This window comes from Salmo salar, chromosome ssa16 (genome assembly GCF_905237065.1).
Source record: "Salmo salar chromosome ssa16, Ssal_v3.1, whole genome shotgun sequence".
In the NCBI taxonomy this organism is placed as follows: domain Eukaryota; kingdom Metazoa; phylum Chordata; class Actinopteri; order Salmoniformes; family Salmonidae; genus Salmo; species Salmo salar.
Window position 1 is genome coordinate 67,725,352 of NC_059457.1, and position 24,220 is coordinate 67,749,571.

The 24,220-nt window shown below is 43.7% G+C and overlaps 2 protein-coding genes across 3 annotated transcripts in view; both read left to right on the top strand.

Annotated features, from left to right (window-relative positions):
* The first annotated feature begins 2,075 nt into the window (after positions 1 to 2,075).
* Positions 2,076 to 3,046, top strand: LOC106574460 (DPH3 homolog). Its single transcript, XM_014150355.2, has 3 exons — positions 2,076 to 2,309; positions 2,397 to 2,471; positions 2,684 to 3,046. Exons 1-3 carry the CDS (start codon positions 2,202 to 2,204, stop codon positions 2,756 to 2,758), a joined length of 258 nt encoding a protein of 85 aa, XP_014005830.1. The 5' UTR covers positions 2,076 to 2,201; the 3' UTR covers positions 2,759 to 3,046.
* Positions 3,047 to 4,337: 1,291 nt separating this feature from the next.
* Positions 4,338 to 24,220, top strand: part of LOC106574449 (cytoplasmic protein NCK2) — a 62,271-nt gene continuing 42,388 nt past the window's right edge. Inside the window, exon 1 of one of the 2 annotated variants that reach the window (XM_014150346.2) lies at positions 4,338 to 4,752. The gene's annotated coding sequence lies outside the window, so the exon portion shown is untranslated. Of the gene's footprint in view, positions 4,753 to 18,874; positions 19,138 to 24,220 lie in introns of those variants that run through there. The other variant, XM_014150347.2, reaches the window with a different exon arrangement.

A 24,220-nucleotide genomic window follows, 5' to 3' on the forward strand; every position in this document is an offset into this window, starting at 1 on the left:
GCTGGTGGGCAAAGACAAGTTGTAGGAGTAATGGTGAAAGCATGTAGCCAAACCTGAGGGTCTGTTTAATTCTAATTTACCGCCTATATATGAACTTTGTGTCCTTGAAAAAACGGTATTTTCTTCTTGAATGCTTGCATTCACCCCATGACTCAACCTAGAATTTGAAACAAGAAGAAAACATTCAACTTCATATGCGTTTCAACAATGTATTTTTTCTCTCTCCCTGTGCAGGCAGGTGCTTATTAATCTGTTATGACTTAACCCAGAAACGTTGTTAGGCAACTAGGTAACGTTCACATCGATAAGTTAAAGCGTTTATCCAATGAATTATTGCACACAGGAGGTGTTGCAGAGACAAAAACCTTCAATTCCCATCGATTTATTTTTGTCAGGTGTGACATCTGTGAATTCTATCAGGATATACATTAGTGGATCACGCTCACCATTCTATTCTCATTCAAAGTCCCAATTGGGAAAATTGGCATACAGTGCAGTCGGAAAGTATTCAGACCTCTTGACTTTTCCACATTTTGTTATGTTACAGCCTTATTCTAAAATTGATTACATTGTTTTTTTCCCCCTCATCAATCTACACACAATAAAAAAACTGAAATATCACATTTACATAAGTATTCAGACCCTTTACTCAGTACTTTGTTCAAGCACCTTTGGCAGCGATTACAGCCTTGAGTCTTCTTGAGTATGACGCTACAAGATTGACACACCTGTATATGGGGAGTTTCTCCCATTCATCTCTGCAGATCCTCTCAAGCTCTGTCAGGTTGGATGGGGACCATCACTGCACAGCTATTTTCAGGTCTCTCTAGAGATGCTTGATCAGGTTCAACCCGGGCTCTGGCTGCAGAGATGGTTGTCCTTCTGGAAGATTCTCCCATCTCCACAGAGACTTGTCCCAAAGCCACTCCTGCGTTGTCTTGGCTGTGTGCTCAGGGTCGTTGTCCTGTTGGAAGGTGAACCTTCGTCCCAGTCTGAGGTCCTGAGCGCTCTGGAGCAGGTTTTCATCAAGGACCTCTCTGTATGTTGCTCTGTTCCATCTTTCCCTCAATCCTGACTAGTCTCCCAGTCCCTGCCGCTGAAAAACACCCCCACAGCATGATATTGCCATCACCATGCTTCACTGTAGGGATGGTGCCAGGTTTCCTCAAGACATGACACTTGGCATTCAGGCCAAAGAGTTCAATCTTGGTTTCATCAGACCAGAGAATCTTGTTTGTCATGGTCTGAGTCCTTTAGGTGCCTTTTGGCAAACTCCAAGTGGGCTGTCATGTGCCTTTTAGTGAGGAGTGGCTTCCGTCTGGCCACTCTACCATAAAGGCCTGATTGGTGGAGTGCTGCAGAGATGGTTGTCCTTCTAGAAGTTTCTCCCATCTCCACAGAATAGCTCTGGAGCTCTGTCAGAGTGACCATCGGGTTCTTCGTCACCTCCCTGACCAAGGCCCTTCTCCCTCGATTACTCAGTTTGGCCGGGCGGCCAGCTCTAGGAAGAGTCTTGGTTATTCCAAACTTCTTCCATTTAAGAATGATGGAGGCCACTGTGTTCTTTGGGACCTTAAATGCTGCATTTTTTGGTACCCTTCTCAGATCTGTGCCTTGACACAATCCTGTCTCGGCGCTCTACGGACAATTCCTTTGATATCATGGCTTGGTATTTGCTCTGACATGCACAGTCAACTGTGGGACCTTATATAGACAGGTGTTTGCCTTTTCAAATCATGTCCAATCAATTGAATTTACCACAGGTGAACTCCAAGTTGTAGAAACATCTCAAGGATGATAAATGGAAACTGGAAGCACTGGAAGCACCTGTATTCAGGGTCTGAATACTTATGTTAATAAGGTATTTTTGTTTTTTATTTTTAATACATTTGCAAAAAAATCTTAAAACCTGTTTTCACTTTGTCATTATGGGGTATTGTGTGTAGATTGATGAAGAAACCATTTAATTTTAGAATAAGGCTGTAACGTAACAAAATGTGAAAAAAATAGTGAATACTTTCCGAATGCACCGTAGGAGTATAACCAAAGAGAACGCTATGGTACCCCTGGTGGTCATGTTTACTTTTAATGACGCGATGATCTGCGACCGCGCAGATATGGTACGTCACACTTTCGCGAAACAGAGGAATGTCACCAACTAGTTAGCTAGCTGGGTACGAATTAAATAATTTACTCTCATAATGTCGGTCTTTCACGACGAAGTTGAGATCGAGGACTTTGAATATGACGAGGATGACGAGACATACTATTTTCCCTGCCCATGTGGCGACAGATTTGCCATAACCAAAGTAAGTCCACCGTGAGAAGATCCCCTGCGAGTCACGTTGTGCCAACTAGCCTGTGATGGTTGTTGTATTTAATCTCTCTACTTGCAGGAGGATTTGGAAAATGGTGAAGAAGTAGCGACGTGTCCGAGCTGCTCGCTCATTGTTAAAGTAATCTACGACAAGGTTGGTTCTCCGTTTTGATGTTGGTGTATCGATAGTCTCGGCTTCTCACGTTCTGATCGAGTAAACGAGAATTAGGAGGCCTCGCGAGACTAGTCTATTGGTGGCCCCACCCTACTAGCTACTTGTCATTGAATAGATTTATCTTTCTCTGATATTATAACTATTGTGTTCATGATGACTAATCTATTTCTCTATTCACCTCAATTCACCAGGAGGAATTTATGTCTGGGGAGATAATCGAAGCACCAACTACAGAGAGCAGATTGCAACTGACTCAGTCATCCTGACAGCGATGACACATCCCCTTCATTTTCTCATCTCCCATCAGTAAAAGTGGACCCTGCTGCATTTGTATGTGCTTTCACACAACACAAAGACACATTATGAACGATATGCTTCACTGGTGAGGTCTGGGATGGAGGATTCTCAGCATTCATTCACATGTTCCTGGCATTGATTTTGCAGAGTCACATAAAGGACCCTAACTACTACTATTTGATTTTGCAGAGTCACATAAAGGACCCTAACTACTACTATTTGCACAACGTATTTAAATAAATTCTTTATTCTTTTAAGTCTTTCACTCCCTTTTTTATAAACATGTTATGCATTTTTGTTGATTCCTCAAGATTAAATCAGGATGAAGTGAATACCGTTTATTTTCTTAACTGCTTGTAGTTTTTCTGTTTGAACAGCAGGGGGGGCAGATGTTCAAGGAAAAATACAGGCCTACTTACTGTACACTATACAGGGAATAAATAGGGTGCCGTTGGGAAAATGGCTGTATAGACTTCTCTCTATTCTAACCTACAGATACTATCCTTGGGATTTCTGAGATTGTTTCAATTAAAAGGAATGAGCTGGTGTAAGAAATATGGTGGAAACTCTTTAGCCTATGCTTAGGCCAATCCTACGTAGCTTTACATACGTAGCCTTACATACCCTTTACTTGTACATATTTCAACAGTTTAGTGCTCTGCCATTCGGAATGCCATGATTTATAACAAAAGGATTTGGCTCTGGTGGTTGTGTGTGAGGCAGTGATCTTCTTGACCCTTACATTTTAATCTATGAGTCATACGAGAAACATGAATTATTCATATTGGCTGTTTATTATGATGTGTATGTTATGGATGAACAAATGGCTGAATTACAATTCCCTATTTACCTGCCCTTCTCTCCCCCTCATGGATTAAAAAAACAACATTGAATTGGCATAAGCTGGGTCTAGCACGCAAGTTCCCACCATACTTCTCTTACACCAGTCCATTTCTTTAAATCCGGGAAGAGTACAGAATCGTCCCTCAGCCAATACAATAAAATGACTCATTCCAAAGACCCATGTAACCATATTAGAATATTGACTGATACTGTGACAGCGTAGCTACTGTCTCACACCACCAGCTCGTTCACAGCAGGGCTTGACCTGTCAGAGAGAGGAGCTGTGCATCCCAAATGGCCCCCTATTCCCTATATAGTGCACTACCTTTGACCAGAGCCCTGTGGGCCCTCTGGTCAAAGGTAGTGCACTATGTAGGGAATAGAGTGCCATTTGGGACACATACAGGGAGAGAACATGATGGTGTCCTTCACCTGATATTGAAGGTCCTGCCTGTCTATTTATCCAATATCCAGTCAGCTCTGTGGCTGATGCTGTGGCGAGGGAGGAAGCTGAGCACAAGTCAATACGTCTAACTGCATCTCTCATCAGGGGGGCCACAGCAACGGCAGGCAGGCATTGGCAAACACGCCAGCGCTCAGTCAGAGGAGCCTCACAGAGCAGGTCACTGCTGAGGGAGAGAGAGTTAGAGCACTGAGCAGTAGCGTCCATGATGTTTGTGTGGATGGCATTTATGTATCGTTACTCCCTCACATCTGGAGGAAAATAGTCATCATTCATGTGACGATAATCCTTTGTGTGAAGTGTGATAATCAGTCACAAACAGTCATTTGCTCTGCTGAGAGGGATAGACATACAAGACAATGCAAATGTGATGTAATGTATGTACAATAATTGTGTTGTGCTCTGTGCTCCCTACCCACTCTTTTGGCAGGCGTGACGTCACATTTTAAGGCAGTTGGTTGAGCTGGAGGTAGAGGAGGAGACGAGCAACCCAGCGAGTTGAAGGGCCTGCGAAAAAAAAAGAAAAAGACGTCGTTAAAAGATAACCAAGCATATTGGTTTTTAAACGTCAACTTTTAGACCTCGAAAGTGAATATAGAAGACTACTTTTGCAAATTCCCGACCTGATAATCCGATTCAACTGGAGAAACAACCAAGGTAAGAACACAACGAAACGCTGACGAACTGAGCGCAAAGTTATGGTTGCTTGCTTGACGGGAGGTGCAGTTGGTGATGACTGGCATTTGTGGGTTTTGGTTAATGACACCATTACGAGCAGATTCAGATTTTTAGTTTGAAGATTATAAAATACAACAGTTAGAATAAGGCTCGTGGATTCGGCGCCGAGAAAGTAAAATAGTATTGTTGTGTTTGTCCATGCGGTTTTCTATCTCCTCCGTGGCTTTGTCCATGGCAGTACAATACAATAGCCCAATTGCCTCTTGGTAGGCTACGACAGAGATGAGTGTTTGCGCTTTTGCAACATTGTATTAGTTATGTTTCAAACTTTAACATTATCTCTTGAATAATCACTGCCTCGATTTTCTTTCGTGGTACATTTGTTTACATACTGTAGTTAGACGGTCTTGGTGAGCAACATGTAGGCCTATTTGCAATGAGCATTAATGTTTTTTCCCCCTGTAAAACGTGCTCATACATGCTCAGTGTAATAGTTTAACTACACACCCAATATATAAAATAAAATACATTCTGCCTATGCCTTTCTGTTTTATTGTGAGGTGATAGTTTTTTGATGGGCATGATAAGGTGTGGTGTACCTGTTTTTGCTCAACTGTAACAACCTGAAACAGTGGCGATGAAGAAGACAACCATTATTCTCTCGATGTCAGAGGGTGTTGGCGCTGCAAGCCCAAGAGGTGTAGGCAAGATGGGACTCAAACCTTTTCGTGCAATGAACACCTTCAGATATTACGTCTACATTTTCTTTGGCCACACCTAAACCACTGGAGGCTCCCCAGAGGAGAAAGTGGAGGACTATCCTCCTCCAGTGAATTTCATCAAAATAGTAAAGTTATCCTTTTTAGATAAAAACTATACTAAATATATTCACGTCACCAAATAATTGATGGATAGCACCATGGTGTAGCCGGAGGACAGCTATTTTTCATCCTCCTCTGGGTACATTGACTTCAATACAAAACCTAGGCGGCTCATGGTTCTCACCCCCTTCCATACACTTACAAGGTAATTATGACAACTTACGGAGGACGTCCTCCAACCTATCATGTTGTCCACCCAATCAAAGGATCAGAGAATGAAAGCATAAGCTACAGTTATCTAGCACTGCAGTGCATGAAATGTGGTGAGTAGTTGATTCAAAGAGCGAGAAAGACAATAGTTGAACAGTTTTGAACAAATTAATTTGTTAAAAATGAAGGAAAGCTAGAGAAAGCTATATTTTGTATTTTTCTCACTTTCACCTACTTAGCTAAAAATGCTAGTTTAGCCTACTTATACATCCAGCGCAACCAGGGATACTATGTTAGCTAGCTGGCTTTGACTATCCAACAGATAGTCATAGCCAAGTCAAGGTAAACTTTTGGTTTTACTAATTTATTGCTAAACTGTTTACTGAACTGCTTACTGACTGTACTTTGTAACGTTACTTCATGATTGTAGCGGGTTTGCTAACGTGTTAGTTCTATTAGCTATGTTGACTATGACGTTACTTTAGCTAATATGGTGACAACAATGTAGGCTGTGTGTAGAGGTTATGATATGGTTTGGCTTGTAAAGGTTTTTTCGCCTGGTCTCATACAGCTGATGTGTTGTGCGTTGAAGTCCACAAGCGAAGGGAAAAGGTGAGAGGAGGAGAGTGCATAGATGCGAGAAGGATACAATGTGGCTGCTATGAAAGTGAACTGTGTTTGTGTGATCAGTGGTGTATTCATTCTGACGATTCTGTTGAAAACGTTTCTTAAATGGAATGAAACGGGGATTAACATACCTGAATTTGTCCAATAGAAACTCTCGTTTGCAACTATTGGACTGATTACACCCTTGATAAGATAGATGCTGGCAAGAGTGTGCAAGGCGGTATTGAATGTGTCACTGTCTGTCACCTCAAATCTTTCTCTCAAACTGTGTGCACCTACGTTGTAAACTTTAATTCCTAGGCTAGTTTGTAGCAACCTCATGATGGGTATAGGGAAAATTAGAGTATCATGTAGTAGCCTAAACCTATCGATGATACGTTGAACTGGGTGAATGGAATTTGAATGATAGTCATCCAATATGCTGTAATAGAAATAAGTCTATGGTCATAATGTTTTTGTTGTTAACTCCCTCATCTTTAATGGCACCGACCACCGCTTACCTAATTTAGACATACAATGTTTAAAACAATTTATTTTATTTTATTTTTTGAACCCACAACTATGTCAACACAAAGGAGAGACAAACATGCAGTTTGTCCTCCGGACCAGCATTTAGGAAGCACTAACCTATACTAACCTCGTTGTCTGTTCAGTCAGTCTCGATCTTAACTGGCTCTGTATAGGAGACAAAATTTGCACCGCTATGGCTGCATTTATACAGGCAGCCCAGTTCTGATATTTTTTTCCCACTAATTGGTCTTTGACCAGTCACATAATATATTTTTCAGAGCTGATCTGATTGATCAAAAGGCTAAGGGAAAAAACGCAGCCAAGGAGCTTCTGCACCTGTGCTAGATACCAGAAATTCACTCTCTCAGTTCTCGCTGCTTATTATTTCCTCTACCTGCGCAGGTCTAACTTAGAGAATAGTAATATCCTTCACAGACATACTATTTTCATCTGTCTGCTGCAATGGATAATTGAAATCCAATAAGTCATGCATTAGTTATGTACCACATAGGGTGGTGCAAAATGTCGCTGGTAACATCATTTGACTCTCTAAATGCATTCCAACGGTTCTGCTTCAGTTCTCACGCTGCTATTAAAAACAAATCAAAATAGCAGTCTAAACTATAAATGGAGAGAATGATTCTTTGGATGTAGACTGACTAGTTGTTGAACGACATGCATTGGCAACCAGGCCAATGAGTGTAGGCTAGAATAATTGTGAAATGATTATGGTTAAACTTGGTCAATCATAGTATTTTTAAACATAAATAATGATATGACTCTCAGGAGGATACTTTGGGATTTTGGCAATGGGGCCCTTTATGTACTTCCCCAGAGTCAAGTTAACTAGTGGATACAATTTGTATGTCTCTGTGTTTGGTTTGAAGGAAGTTGCTAACCAGCACTAGCACAATTGCTAACTAGTGGAAAATACCCATAGACTTCCTGGTCATTGTGCTAATGCTAGTTAGCAATAGCTCGCGACACTACGTCTAACGTCCTTCATACTAGACACATAGACATACACATTTTATTAACGAGTTCATCAGACTCTGGGGAAGTAGATTTCCAAAATCCCCAATTATCCCTTTAAACTGTGAAAATGGAATCTGGGAATACATTTAATCTCCTGTAGTACTGCAGAGTCATGTGTTTCTACCGTATCCCGAAGTGAACCTGCATGGCCAAAAAATAATATCCAAGCTCCATGTTTGAAATGTCTCATTGCAGAGCGTTTTAATTGCCTGTAAAACTCTTAAAAACGCCTACTCTCGAATGACGTTTGCTGCCTCTTGACTGATATTAGCACACAGTCTAGTTAAGTGTTCAGCTAGTTCAGAATGTGTCAATTTAACAGGCTACAGCAGACGGCACATGTATCACAAAATGGACTGGTTCCAACTCCCAAGAGCAATATTGAACTTCATTAACTACATAGTTGTAGCAAAGCAATTACACTCAACTGGCTTGCAAATTTTGCGTAGTGCAAAGTCCTTGACCAATCCAAGCCAGCTCACAGCACAATCAGGCAGGCCATTATCCATAACAAGGCCTCCCTCTACTCTGCTTTATTTCCCCAACAGTTGGGTGAAGCAGAACGAGAAGAAGAGTGATGTTGATGGAGGTCTGTAATAAGTTATTTTTGTATTAGAGGTCGACGTGGAAAAAGTCGCCTTTTTAATATTTCATCGCTGTGCAGTGAATCATCAATGCCAGGAACAAGGATGAGTGAGAGTAATGGTACTTTAAAGTATTGGAGGAAACTTTGACTTTCCTTTTACATGAGGTAAATGTTATCTAGCACATAAAGTAAACTCCTGTGCCAGCGGTTACTGAGACAGAGCTTTAATACTACTTTAATGCTCAGGGTCTGCCCTTGGTTCACCCCAGACTTGACTGCCTTGACCAGCACAAACGCATGCTGTGGCGTTCTGCATTAGCATTGAATAGCCCCCGCGATATGCAACTTTTTAGGGAAGTCAGGAACAAATATACACAGGTAGTTAGGAAAGCTAAGGCTAACTTTTTCAAGCAGAAATTTGCTTCTTGTAGCAATAATTCCAAAAAGTTTTGGGACACTGTAAAGTCCATGGAGAATAAGAGCACTTCCTCCCAGCTGCCCACTGCACTGAGGATAGGAAACACTGTCACCACCGATAAATCTACGATAATCGATAATTTCAATAAGCATTTTTCCACGGCTGGCCATGCTTTCCACCTGGCTACCCTTACCCCGGCCAACATCTCAGCACCCCCTGCAGCAACTTGCCCCCCCCGCTTCTCCTTCACCCAAATCCAGACAGCTGATGTTCTGAAAGAGCTGCAAAATCTGGATCCCTACAAATCTGCTGGGCTAGACAATCTGAACCCTCTCTAAAATTATGCGCCGAAATTGTTGCAACCCCTATTACTAGCCTATTCAACCTCTTTTGTATCGTCTGAGATCCCCAAAGATTGGAAAGCTGCCGCGGTCATCCCCCTCTTCAAAGGGGGAGACACTCTAGACCCAAACTGTTATAGACCTATATCCATCCTGCCCTGCCTTGCTAAAATCTTCGAAAGCCAAGTTAATAAACAGATCACAGACCATTTCGAATCCATCCGTACCTTCCGCTATGCAATCTGTTTTCCGAGCTGGTCATGGGTGCACCTCAGTCACGCTCAAGGTCCTAAACGATATCATAACCGCCATTGATAAAAGACAATACTGTGCAGCCGTCTTCATCGACCTGGCCAAGGCTTTCGACTCTGTCAATCAGCTCATTCTTATCGGCAGACTCAATAGCCTTGACTTCTAAAATGACTGCCTCGCATGGTTCACCAACTACTTCTCAGATAGAGTTCAGTGTGTCAAATCGGAGGGCTGTCCGGACCTCTGGGACTCTCTATGGGGGTGCCACAAGGTTCAATTCCCAGGCCAACTCTCTTCTCTGTGTATATCAATGATGTCGCTCTTGCTGCTGGTGATTCTCTGATCCACCTCTATGCAGACGACACCATTTTGTATACATCTGGTCCTTCTTTGGACACTGTGCTAACAAAGCTCCAAACGTGCTTCAACGCCATACAACACTCCTTCCGTGGCCTCCAACTGCTTTTAAATACTAGTAAAACTAAGTGCATGCTCTTCAACCGATTTCTGCCCACACCTTCCCGCCCCACTAGCATCACTACTCTGGACGGTTCTGACCTAGAATATGTGGACAACTACAAATACCTGGGTGTCTGGTTAGACTGTAAACTCTCCTTCCAGACTCACATTAAGCATCTCCAATTCAAAATTGAATCTAGAATCGGCTTCCTATTTCGCAACAAAGCCTCCTTCACTCATGCCGCCAAACATACCCTCGTAAAACTGACCATCCTACCGATCCTTGACTTCGGCGATGTCATTTACAAAATAGCCCCCAACACTCTACTCAGCAAACTGGATGTAGTCTATCACAGTGACATCCGTTTTGTCACCAAAGCCCCATATGCTACCCACCACTGCGACCTGTATGCTCTCGTTGGCTGGCCGTCACTACATATCCGTCGCCAAACCCACTGGCTCCAGGTCATCTATAAGTCTTTGCTAGGTAAAGCCCCACCTTATCTCAGCTCACTGGTCCCTGTAGCAACACCCACCCGTAGCACACGCTCCAGCAGGTATATTGCACTGTCCATCCCCAAAGCCAACACTTACTTTGGCTGCCTTTCCTTCCAGTTCTCTGCTGCCAGGAACGAATTGCTAAAATCACTGAAGCTGGAGTCTTATATCTCCCTCTCTAAATTTAAGCATCAGCTGTCAGAGCAGCTTACCGATCACTGTACCTGTACTAGAGGTCGACCGATTAATTAGGGCCGATTTCAAGTTTTCATAACAATCGGAAATTGGTATTTTTGGACGCCGATTTTACACACCTTTATTTAACTAGGCAAGTCAGTTAAGAACACATTCTTATTTTCAATGACGGCCTAGGAACGGTGGGTTAACTGCCTTGTTCAGGGGCAGAACAACAGATTTTTATCTTGTCAGCTCGGGGATTCAATCTTGCAACCTTACGGTTAACTAGTCCAACGCTCTAAGCACCTGCTTTACATTGCGCTCCACGAGGAGCCTGCCTGTTATGCGAATGCAGTAAGAAGCCAAGGTAAGTTGCTAGCTAGCATTAAACGTACCTTATAAAAAACAATCAATCAATCATAATCACTAGTTAACTACACATGGTTGATGATATTACTAGTTTATCTAGCCTGTCCTGCGTTGCATATAATCGCACGTTGCTCCGTGTACCTAAGCATAAACATCAATGCCTTTCTTAAAATCAATACACAAGTATATATTTTTAAACCTGCATATTTAGTTAATATTGCCTGCTAACATGAATTTCTTTTAACTAGGGAAAATGTGTCACTTCTCTTGCAACAGAGTCAGGGTATATGCAGCAGTTTGGGCCGCCTGGCTCGTTGCAAACTGTGTGAAGACTATTTCTTCCTAACAAAGACAGCCGACTTCGCCAAACGGGGGATGATTTAACAAAAGCGCATTTGCGAAAAAAGCACAATCGTTGCACGAATGTACCTAACCATAAACATCAATGCCTTTCTTAAAATCAATATACAGAAGTATATATTTTTAAACCTGCATATTTAGCTAAAATAAATCCAGAAATTGTGTCACTTCTCTTGCGTTCATTGCATGCAGAGTCAGGGTATATGCAACAGTTTGGGCCGCCTGGCTCGTTGCGAACTAATTTGCCAGAATTTTATGTAATTATGACATAACATTGAAGGTTGTGCAATGTAACAGGAATATTTAGACTTATGGATGCCACGCGTTAGATAAAATACGGAACGGTTCCGTATTTCACTGAAAGAATAAACGTGATAGTTTCCTAAGGCTCGTATTTCTGTTGTGTTATTATGTTATAATGAAGTCTATGATTTGATAGAGCAGTCTGACTGAGCGATGGTAGGCACCAGCAGGCTCGTAAGCATTCATTCAAACAGCACTTTCGTGCGTTTTGCCAGCAGCTCTTCACAATGCTTCAAGCATTGCACTGTTTATGACTTCAAGCCTATCAACTCCCGAGATTAGGCTGGTGTAACCCATGTGAAATGGCTAGCTAGTTAGCGGGGTGCGCACTAATAGCATTTCAAACGTCACTTGCTCTGCATGGGTAACGCTGCTTCGAGGGTGGCTGTTGTCGATGTGTTCCTGGTTCGAGCCCAGGTAGGAGCGAGGAGAGGGACAGAAGCTATACTGTTACACTGGCAATACTAAAGTGCCTATAAGAACATCCAATAGTCAAAGGTATATGAAATGCAAATCGTATAGAGAAAAATAGTCCTATAATTCCTATAGTAACTACAACCTAAAACTTCTTACCTGGGAATATTGAAGACTCATGTTAAAAGGAACCACCAGCTTTCATATGTTCTCATGTTCTGAGCAAGGAACTTAAACGTTAGCTTTCTTACATGGCACATATTGCACTTTTACTTTCTTCTCCAACACTTTGTTTTTGCATTATTTAAACCAAATTGAACATGTTTCATTATTTATTTGAGGCTAAATTGATTTTATTGATGTATTATATTAAGTTAAAATAAGTGTTCATTCTGTATTGTTGTAATTGTCATTATTACACAAAAAATAAAAAAATGGCTGATTAATCGGTATCGGCGGGCTTTTGGCCCTCCAATAATCGGTATCGGTGTTGAAAAATCATAATCGGTCGACCTCTGGCTGTGTACAGGATAATCTGTAAATAGCACACCCTACTACCTCATCCTTATATTATTACTTACCCTCTTGCTCTTTTGCACCCCAGTATCTCTACTTGCACATCATCATCTGCACATCTACCATTCCAGTATTAATGCTAAATTGTAATTATTTCGCCTCTGTGGCCTATTTATTGTCTACCCCCCTACTCTTCTACATTTGCACACACTGTACATAGATTTTTCTATTCTTCTTTTCTACTGTACGTTTTGTTTGTTTAACTCTGTTGTTTTTGTCGCACTGCTTTGCTTTATCTTGGCCAGGTCGCAGTTGTAAATGAGAACATGTACTCAACTGGCCTACCTGGTTAAATAAAGGTGAAACAAAAAAAATAGGGAATAGGGTACCATTTGGGATGCGACCAGTGAATCCAAGAAAACCTCAGGCTGAGCCACATCCTGGTCAGTATGACCCAGAACTAACTCTATGGTAGTCTAGATTATGCTCAGGGCATTTGATTACCCTAGCGCTCTCAAACATGGTTTCTTTCATCACATGAGAGATGATCCCAATAGCATGCTGTAACCTCTGAACAGGAGAAGGAGGCATGGGCAGGGGAGGCACAATGATCCGCTCTGTTTGGTAGTGAGGGCTGACGCACCTCCCGGACTCTCACGTTGGGAGCATATGTCTAGCCGAGTTGGATGCAGAACTGCTAGTGCCCCTGGCAGTAAGTAGTAGGATACTTCTGTGTGGCCCCACTTGAACCCCTTTGCAATGGAGAAAAGATGGAGCATTTACATGGTTTGCAGTGTAACACTAGTTACCGGACCTTGTCACTTCACCTGGTGTTGATATTGTATTTCCTTATTCTCTCTCCACTTGTCCTTCACCTTGGAGAATGTAGTGTGGTAATATTTGATATGTATGCATACGCTATCTTGTATGTACCTCGCATGCAATGAATCTATTAAAAAGTATATCTGACTCCATAAAGATGATTTAGGAAATATGCAAGGTGCTATGTAGACCATGTGCAAATATTATGCTTTTAGCTGTCTAAAATCAAGGAATGGTCATGAGAATGGAATTCTAAGTGTATTTAATGACTGTAAGAATAAACAGTACATTATACAATGCGTAAAGCTTAAGTTACAAAGCATTATGAGGCACTTCTAAGCATGATCAGAGAGAGAGAGAGAGAGCGAGAGAGAGAATCTCACCACAGCAGGTCAGGAACGAAAAAGAGAACGAGACAATGAATCTAAGACCGTTTATAACATCTGAGTTGTTTGGATTCAAAATCTGAGTTGTTGACCAATAGCATTACTGTAAAGTTAACTTCCAATCAGATATAACATCTACATGATGTAATCTCAACAGAACCTCTGCTTCTCAGAGGTGTGACAATGGGGGTTTGTGAGATCAACACAGAGAAGGCAGAATTCCTGAGAAGACGATAATAGCTTTTGCATAGTGTTAATAAGAAGAGTCACTGCGGGGGCTGCCCAACAAAAATATTCTCTAGTGCTTCTTACAGGAAGTTGAACTCCTTCCTCTAGTATCTCTCTGCTATCTTTCAGAACACCGTTTGAACCAGTCTTTGATTCAGTCTGTGGGAACTTGGTAGCACGCTAAATTTTAGGGTAGCTGTAAAACGTGACACTAGTTGGCGAGGAGCCGTGTTGCTAATTCGTTATGAGGATTGTTTACTGGGTGAGTTTTTAACCCAGTTCCAGTAGCTAGGGATATTTCCAGTATCCAGAAGTGGGCAAGCATAGACACAGTGCATGTGGGCAAGCATAGACATTGCATGTGTTGGTGTACGTGAATACGACTGGGTTTGTCATATTGCGAGCTTTGAAAAATAGGCCTAAAGCCTTGGGATGCTTGTGATCTTGAGAGCTACATGCTGGAAGAGAACATTGTGTTGGGAAAAAAATCCTCACCACTGTTGCTGTTTTCTTATCGTGTGAAAGGGTCCTATCAGGGGGTTTCTGCTTGTAGACGGATAACAAAAAGGCAGAGGTTGGATTTACTTGGCTTCTGGTCGAAGCCGGTCAGGAAATCTTTGGGCTGTAGTGCGTAGGCAGACCAAAGGGCTGTCAAGGGGAGGCCACTTTTTGGATTGTGAAGGCATCAGTGTAGCTTAAATAGCCTAACTGCAGTGTGGGTGTGGGTGTGTGTGTGTACGCACGCGTTTGCATCTATATCTTTGGTCTGCCCTCTTAAGCCTGAATGAAGACAATGTTTTGAGATTGGTTGTCATTACCTACCTCTGTGACACATCATGGTACCTATGCTTCCAATCAAAATCAAATGTTATTGGTCACGTACACATGGTTAGCAGATGTTTATGTGAGTGTAGCGAAATGTTTGTGCTTCTAGTTCCGACAGTGCAGCAATATCAACAAGTAATCTAACAAGTACACAACAACTACCTAATACACACAAATCTAAGTAAAGGGATGGAATAAGAATATGTACATATAAATATATGGATGAGCCATGACCTTTGCGGCATATGCAAGGTGCAGTAGATAGTATAAAATACAGTATATACATGTGATATGAGTAATGTAAGATATTTTAACATTATTAAAGTGACTAGTGATCCGTTTATTAAAGTGGACAGTGACTGGGTCTGAGCCTTTCTGAGTTAGTGATGGCTGTTTAGCAGTCTGATGGCCTTGAGATAGAAGCGGTTTCTCAATCTCTCGGTCCCATCTTTGATGCAGCTGTACTGACCTCGCCTTCTGGATGATAGCAGAATGAACAGGCAGTGGCTCGGGTGTTTAAAAAAAAAATATATATATTTTACCTTTATTTAACTAGGCAAGTCAGTTAAGAACAAATTCAGCCTAGGAACAGTGGGTTAACTGCCTTGTTCAGGGGCAGAACGACAGATTTTGACCTTATCAGCTCGGGGATTTGACCTTTCGGTTACTAGTCCAACGCTCTAACCACTAGGCTACCTGCCACCCCAGGTTGTTGTCCTTGATTATCTTTTTGGCCTTCCTGCGCCATCGGGTGCTGTAGGTTTCCTGGAGGGCAGGTAGTTTGCCCCCGGTGATGCGTTGTGCAGACCGCACCACCCTCTGGAGAGCCTTGCGGTTGTGGGCGGAGCAGTTGCCGTACCAGGCTGTGATGCAGCCCGACAGGATGCTCTCGATTGTGCATCTGTAAAGGTTTGTCAGAGTTTTGGTTGACAAGCCAAATTTCTTCTGCCTCCTGAGGTTGAAGAGGCCCTGTTGAGCCTTCTTCACCACGCTGTCTGTGTGAGTGGACCATTTCAGTTTGTCTGTGATGTGTACGCCCAGGAACCTTCCACCTTCTCCACTGCTGTCCCTTCGATGTGGATGGGGGGTGCTCCCTCTGCTGTTTCCTGAAGTCCACGATCATCTCCTTTGTTTTGTTGACATTGAGTGAGAGGTTGTTTTCCTGACACCAAACTCTGAGTGCCTTCATGCGCCGGCTACATAAGGATGCCATTCCCGCGTCCCACAGGGCCACAGCGTTGCGTGTTCAGGTTTGCCAAGACAGAGACTCATCTAGAGATGAAACACAGAACAGAACAGGAGAGGGAACCTCTCAACAAACAAGAAATGGTTGTTCCTTTTTCGAGGGGAGCAGATTCCAAGATAAAAGGGGAATCTACAACATTAACTCTCCGGTGAATCAGAGTCAACGTGAAAGAGGATGTTATGGAGCCTAACAACGTAGACTAGTGTGTATGACGGGCATCATCCATCAACTAAGTAAGCCATATGCAGATAATAGACACACACCCCATGCAGTTTCCAGTTTGTACGCTTCTTTGTGTTGACCTAGACTAGAGCAGGCCTCGAAACAGGCTGGATGACAGTGAGATTACCGTGGTAATGTGAACTGCAACAGGAGCACAGTATAATGCAGAGAAATGTTTCTGTTGCGTTGAGTGTGCATGTCAGAGTGGTTTTGTCAGAGTAGGGATTTTACACTCCGAGGTCAAAGAGCAATCCTATCAGTGAAGCAGAGCCTGGTGTCACCAGATCATTGTCATTGTCACGGAACACTTTTGTCACTTGTGACTCTGGCTGTCGATGCTAAATGGGACAAAGTGAAACCGAGAGGGAGGTAGGGGGAGAGAGAGATTTAGAGTGAGAAAAGCGAAGGGAGAGGAGAAACAGCCCTTGTAGAAATGTCCTGTCTAATAAAATCTGACAGTTACCCAAACGACACTGGGTTGTCTCATAAAATTGAAGGGTTGGCAGTTGGCACGCTTGGCAATTGATCTCATTAAGATGTGCTGACCTCAGAAGCGTTATTCCTTAATTGGTCTGAGCTAATAAAAATATTTTCACGAGAAGTTGGCTCATGGGTAGGTTACGGTGCTCTGGGAACCTCGTTGCTAGCTTGCACGGTTTCCTCTACTTTCATGTGGTGGTGGAAATGTCATATGTTTTGATAAGAAGTCATTTGAAAATTCTCCATCTGTTTCGTCTGCCTCGTCTCCACAGTTCTATCTTCCACCGGTATGTTTGTGAAATGGATGATTTTCCCATCTGCGATTCTCCGAGAGAAACGGCCTCTGTTCTGTTTCTAGGCGAATAGTAATGAGCCCACGACTCCACCAATGTGAGATGTTTGAATATTACCTGCTTTGTCCAACTTTTCCACTGGAATATAGATTTCACAGTTTCTTACTGTCTCTGTTTTCTAAGCACCTCAGCTCAGAACGACAGATTTGAACACCAGGTGGTTGCTATCACAACAGTCTCAGGATGTGCAGTGGATGCCAAATTTCCACCACAATCACTTCAAATCTCAACATCTTAGTTCGTACCTGGAAGAGTGACTAGAGTTTTTTCAGAAATTGGGCCAAGATGAATTCCCCAACATCTATTTTGTTATCTCACGTAAATCAGGGTTTGAAACATGCAGATTTCAGTCATGGGAGAGATCAATGAGAACCTGAAGATGCCTGTCAGTCAGACGGCCAAAGTCTCTGCTTACCCAGTATACTGGCAACAGAAATGCTTCGAGCTCCAGATCTTTCAGTTCAGGTTCTCAGGCTCAGGTTAATTTGATGAATCCTAGGGAGTACAGCGTCTTTGACTCCAAACTGACTTCTGTGTACGGTCAAATGAGGGATTCCTCTTCCTCCAGGGAACGTCAGGCAGGTTCCGGTCATCACGAAAACAATCTCTGTCCAGCGGAGGCATCCACAGCTTCCTGCTATGATGGCCAATTGCACAGATTCATGTGGACTTTCGCAATGGCTTTTCCTGTTGGAGCTTGTTTTAGGCTAACTGTTGTGGAGGCGGGATGTTAGATTCCACTGCTGTGTCATTTTGAATGAGCTTAAAGGATCTGAAAAGCATAATCTTCCTAACTACCCCTCATAACAATTCAAGTTTCGGCTAATACGCTAATAGCACTCATCATAATTACTTTTCTCGCCACTTAAAAGCCCTTTTGCTCAAAATTCTTCAGAGATTTAGCAGCCATTGCTGGAATTGTAGCACTACCCTTACATTTGACATTTTAGTAATTTAGCAGACGCTCTTAACCAGAGCAACTTACAGGAGCAATGAGGGTTAAGTGCCTTGCTCAAGGGAACATTGAATGAACGATTTCCACCTAGTCGGCGCTGGGATTCCAACCAGCAAAATTGTGATTACTGGCTCAATGCTCTTCTGAAGTTTGAACCACTGGGATGGCAAATTCACTTTTCAGATGCAGCAATTGACAGCACACACTACTTTTAGATGGTTGTTGTTTTGTGACTAAGGGCGAAGAAAAATACTTTGCCGCAGGCTTGTCATAGATTAGAATAGGCCTACGTCGTGACCTGCGCCTGACCTCAAACTATCCATTCGATCACGATGAGTCCTGAGCCTGTGACCTTTACCGGAAGGCCTCATGAGCAGGCGGGATGCTTGTTGTGAAAATTAAAACTGGGGACATTGTTCTGTAGGTATGTTAACTGATGGCTCTAACAGCCTACTGTGTTCAAGACACTAACAGTGTGATAGAACAATACACTACAACTGTATCATTTTGGCCATGGAAAAAGCAAAATCGGACAGACAACAAGATTACATTTTGACCTACATTTTTGAGGCTGTAACTAAATAGTTAGTTATGTTTCTGTTTGCATGCCACCATGCCTCACTGTCAAGAGGCAGCAGGGTAGGGTGAGGCAGAGCCTGCCCCTCTGAGTCTAACTGTGGAGTGACTATTCCCTCTAGAACGTTCTACAGCTGTCTCTCTCTCTCCCTTTCCCTCTCTCTCCTCTTACCCTCTTTCCCTGTCTCTCTCTCCCTCTCTCCACTCTCTCTATCCACTCTCTCCACTCAAACCTCCATTCCGAGCAGCTCTTTCCCAACAGAAGCTTGTTACAGTGCTATTTTTTACCAGCTAGCAGGGAGCGATACGGCACAATCCGTGGACAGGCTGAACAGGAGTCGGGACCACATTTGAACTGAGAAGTGGTTCTGAAAGGTTGGTCATGTTAAAAAATAAAATATATATATATATATATATATATTTTTTTTTATTTATTGGAAAGGATTGGTTTATGTAAGAGAGCTTGCTGTTGTTGACAGGTCAATATGTCTATTCCTACTGGTTTCTAAGAAAGGCAGGATCTTCAATTCAGAAGGGCAGGATCTTGCTCCCTTGCTCTTTCTGGTCAGGCCTTGAGTTGTTTTGTTCGCTTTGCTGTTCCGTCTCCATGTTCTTCTTTTCATAGAATAAAGATGGGTTTTCTTTGAATGAGGCTACTTTCTCTGCTCTTTGTGTCTGCTCCCTGCAAACCCTTTCCCCCACCAGACAGTGAGTGCACAGAAACATTGTTTCTGAATATCAGGCCCAGACTCTCTCCTCACTACTGAATGAGAGCCTTGGGGTGAACCAGACTGTTGCAGTGTTCTGTCTCTCTCTCTCTCTCTCTCTCTCTCTCGTCCACTGGGGAAATAAGACGTGTTATACATCCAATAAGACTAAAAGTATGTGCTCTAGCAGCAGACGTGAACGTTGTCACACTGTCTAAAGGACCTTCTAAAGCTCTCAGTATGCAGCCCACGATCTGGAGCCAGAGACTTCTCTGGAAATCCAATTTGAGGAAAGCGGAGTCTGAAGGGGCAGTTTAGGGCATTTAGGATGACGAGGCCAAGTGGAGGGTGTAGCTGAGACCGAGGGGGATAGTCAGACATTTTTACATGCACCTGCCTTCGTAAACGGTACCGTAGATCTGTCATGATACAACAGGATGCGTGAGGTAACGAGCAGCATTACTTCCGGGGCTTTGGACAAAATCACCATTTCGCAGGTGAATTCTGAAAGGGGAGGGGACATTTGGTCAATAGACTTTCAAAGAGAGACGGTGGAGCTCTTCCTTCCGGTTCCGATCCTCGTTCTACCTCTTCTTTTAACATGTATGGACCCAGTCACGACACAGGAAGTACAGGTTCCCAGGCCTCTTCCGTTAACTGTATGGTTTTAGTTAGCATGCATGCCTATGCTAATATGATATTAATATGCACGTCCAGGTGTCTTTGCTGCTCCAATAGCCAGTGACAGTCTCCAGAGAGCCTGTAGTTCCTGTATCGTGAGAGGGACATTTCTTGGCCCCTGAGGCTCCCAAAGGCACAGTCTCTAGCTATGGTGGTAACCTTTGACCCCTCTTCCTTCCTGTTTAGGTCATAGATCTCTTCCCTCCCATTCCCTCCAGACAGCTGACCTGATAGGCCTGTTCAGTCACGCTATCATGCATATTTAATCTCCATGTTTGAGCGGTAGCCGATGTCATCAGTTCTTGTCTGTTGGAAAGAGCCGTTCTGCGAACATGATGGATCCCGCAACTTTCCATTTCTGGTGGCTTCACTATCTCATCATCGCTCTCTGCTAGACCTGTGGAGGAAGATGGAGATCACACGAGAGAGAAACCCAGTCTAAATATGGACTGTGTGTTGATTGAATGTGGTCTCATTTGAAACCCTCAGCTCTCCAGCCTGCTTGGCAGAGACCGATAACAGAGATTAGCGTAAAGAGGGAACAAAACCAGTGTTTAACGCAGCAGGCAGCGAGCTAGTCCACGGGATGGGTTCACTCTGAGGTGCACGTGTGTGGGTGTCATCAGGCCCCTCTGAGCAAATCAAGTGGAACGCAATTACTGTGTGCATCCTCGCTCTGATAAGGCTTTTAAAAGCATTCTTTATCTCTTTCCCTCGCTCGTCTTTTTTTCCCTCCCTCCCCTCCCTCCCTCCCTCCCTCCCTCCCTCCCTCCCTCCCTCCCTCCCTCCCTCCCTCCCTCCCTCCCCCTCCCTCCCTCCCTCCCTCCTTCCATCTCTCACCCATCCATCCATCATTCGTCCATGCTGTTGCACGTCAATCTGAATTACCAAGGATTCATGTCTATCTGAATTACCAAGGATTCATGTCTATCTGAATTACCAAGGATTCATGTCTATCTGAATTACCAAGGATTCATGTCTATCTGAATTACCAAGGATTCATTGTTTCGTGTCTTTTAGTTAGGGAACCTGTCGCCCATGACTGTAACTGACAGCACTGAAAGGCCCAGTGGATGCTTCTGGTTGTGGTTGTCTTATTGCTCTACCAGGGCTTGACCATCAGTCAGCAGTTAAAAGCCACGATATGCTTCATCTGATCTAGGGCCGTTGTCGAGAGCAAGTTGGGCATAGCGGGGATATTTGGCTGCTCCAAAACACCCAAGCGGGCAGGCAAAAACTATGGCCAAAGATGACATCATTCCTTGCTCTCGCCGCGTGTGCGTAGGAGGGTGCGCGTGCATGTGTGAGTCAGTCCACCGTTTTAGTGTGGCTTTGAGCTCCGTCGTCTATTTCAGAATTCGGGAGAATAATCCGTCTCCCACCAGTGACGGCGCTGGGTTGTCAGAGAGCGTTGTCGGATGATTAGACCTAGATGGTAAGTTGGCAGTCACACACACACACACACACACACACACACACACACACACACACACACACACACACACTCGTCCCTCACGCACCCTGGCACTGCGGGCCAAGGCCAGATCAACGGCTGTAGCAGGACCAGCTCCTCTCTCTGTCTCTCTGTCTGTGTCTCTCTCTCTCCGTCTCTCTCTGTGTCTCTCTCTCTCTGTGTCTCTCTCTCTCTCTGTGTCTCTCTCTGTGTCTCTCTCTCTCTGTGTCTCTCTCTCTGTGTGCCGTGACTCTTCCTGCACTCTAATTTACCCTCTGATGCAGATGTACAGACCAGGCCGTCACTGTGTGGGTACCGCGAGGCCACGATGTGTATACTCCTAGCACTGCCTCCCACTCAGCAGCAGTAACAGCAGCTCCCTGGTCCATACTGACTACTGAAGGAGCCTGAATCACTAGCACTATGCTAATAACATACCATGCTAATCTTGTCCTCTTTGAATAACAATCAATGACAGTGTGATCTCTATGAATGAAAACTCCTTATTTCGCTTAGGATTGGCTACTACAAAACTCCTGAATATATTAGGCTATGCTTAAAATATCAAAAATGAAAATAGAAAGATCAAACAAATCATCTGAGTAATTGGAATGGATAATCTTGAGTTGAATGGACTTTTATAGGCTGAGAGCAACTGTTTAACTGTTGATATTACCCCTGACCCTGTCAGCCAATAGGCTAATTGAATGATCAGTGTTTACGTTCCTCTCTGTAATAAGTTGTTACTTGTGTCCTCCGGCTTGTATATCACTTCATTCTGCTCCCTTTGTCAGGGCGTCTCTTCTGCCTCCAATTATCTGTACTCTCTATTCTCTTTCCCCGTTTTTGGAACATTTCACATCAACCTGGACCTATTGTTCAACTAGTGAGGAGAAACATTGAGAAATACATTTCTATTGTGCGGGGTTGTGGTATTGTGCGGGGTTGTGGTATTGTGCGGGCTTGTGGTATTGTGCGGGGTTGTGGTATTGTGCGGGGTTGTGGTATTGTGCGGGGTTGTGGTATTGTGCGGGGTTGTGGTATTGTGCGGGGTTGTGGTATTGTGCGGGGTTGTGGTATTGTGCGGGGTTGTGGTATTGTGCGGGGTTGTGGTATTGTGCGGGGTTGTGGTATTGTGCGGGGTTGTGGTATTGTGCGGGGTTGTGGTATTGTGCGGGGTTGTGTGGTGATCTTGTGTAGGGCTGTGATGTGTGGGGTTGTGCAGGGTTGTGATGTGTGGGGTTGTGTGATATTGTGTGGGGTTGTGATGTTGTGTGATATTGTGCGGGGGTGTGAGGTTGTGTGGGGTTGTGTGATATTGTGCGGGGGTGTGAGGTTGTGTGGGGTTGTGTGATATTGTGCAGGGTTGTGATGTTGTGTGATATTGTGTGATGTTGTGCAGGGTTGTGATGTTGTGATGTTGTGCGGGGTTGTGATGTTGTGTGATATTGTGTGATGTTGTGCAGGGTTGTGATGTTGTGCGGGGTTGTGATGTTGTGCGGGGTTGTGATGTTGTGCAGGGTTGTGATGTTGTGGGGTTGTGTGATGTTGTGTGATGTTGTGATTTTGTGTGATGTGATGTTGTGTGGGGTTGTGATGTGATGTTGTGTGGGGTTGCGATGTTGTGTGGTGTGATGTGATGTTGTGTGATGTTGTGATGTTGTGTGGGGTTGTGATGTGTGGGGTTGTGATGTTGTGATGTTGTGTGATGTGATGTTTTGTGGGGTTGCGATGTTGTGTGGTGTGATGTGATGTTGTGTGGGGTTGTGATGTGATGTGTGGGGTTGCGATGTTGTGTGGTGTGATGTTGTGATGTTGTGTGGGGTTGTGTGATGTGATGTTGTGTGGGGTTGTGTGATGTTGTGTGATGTTGTGTGATGTTGTGTGGGGTTGTGTGATGTTGTGTGGGGTTGTGTGATGTTTGTGATGTTGTGTGGGGTTGTGATGTTGTGCAGGGTTGTGATGTTGTGATATTGTGTGGGGTTGTGATGTTGTGTGATGTTGTGCAGGGTTGTGATGTTGTGTGATATTGTGTGGGGTTGTGATGTGTGATGTTGTGATGTGAGATATTAGCTTGAGGGGACAAACATTGTAAATCCAGCTTGAGGGGACAAACATTGTAAATCCTTGAGGAACTGAATGTTACAGCTGTGACTGTCTTGCTAACGACACAGAGCAAGACTTCCTCTTCACCTCCCCATAACCTCCCTATGTGGCTCTGGGGCAACACTGTGACACTGGTCGTATTAGGAACACCGAGCAAACAGACAGAAACTGAGTCACAAGTTTGTAGTGTTTAGCCTGGTGTAGCCTATTTGCTTAAAGTGACATCTCACACAGTCTACTTTTTCGTCAAGAATAAGGCTATTCCAAGTTGCAGGCAACAAATGGGCTCGTATTCAGTTGGACGACACAACCTTTTCCAGAACAGACATTGTGAGTGGGAGAGTGTTAGAAAGAGGCAGAGAGAGAAAGACGGAGAGGAAAAATGACCAAGAACTTGACATTAAAAGAAATCCTAAATGACGTCCTTAGCCAGGATAAACATGGCTCACTCTCTGGGGAAGAATCTACAGTAATTGAAAAGGAAGGCGGAGGTAATGATGAATCTGAGAGG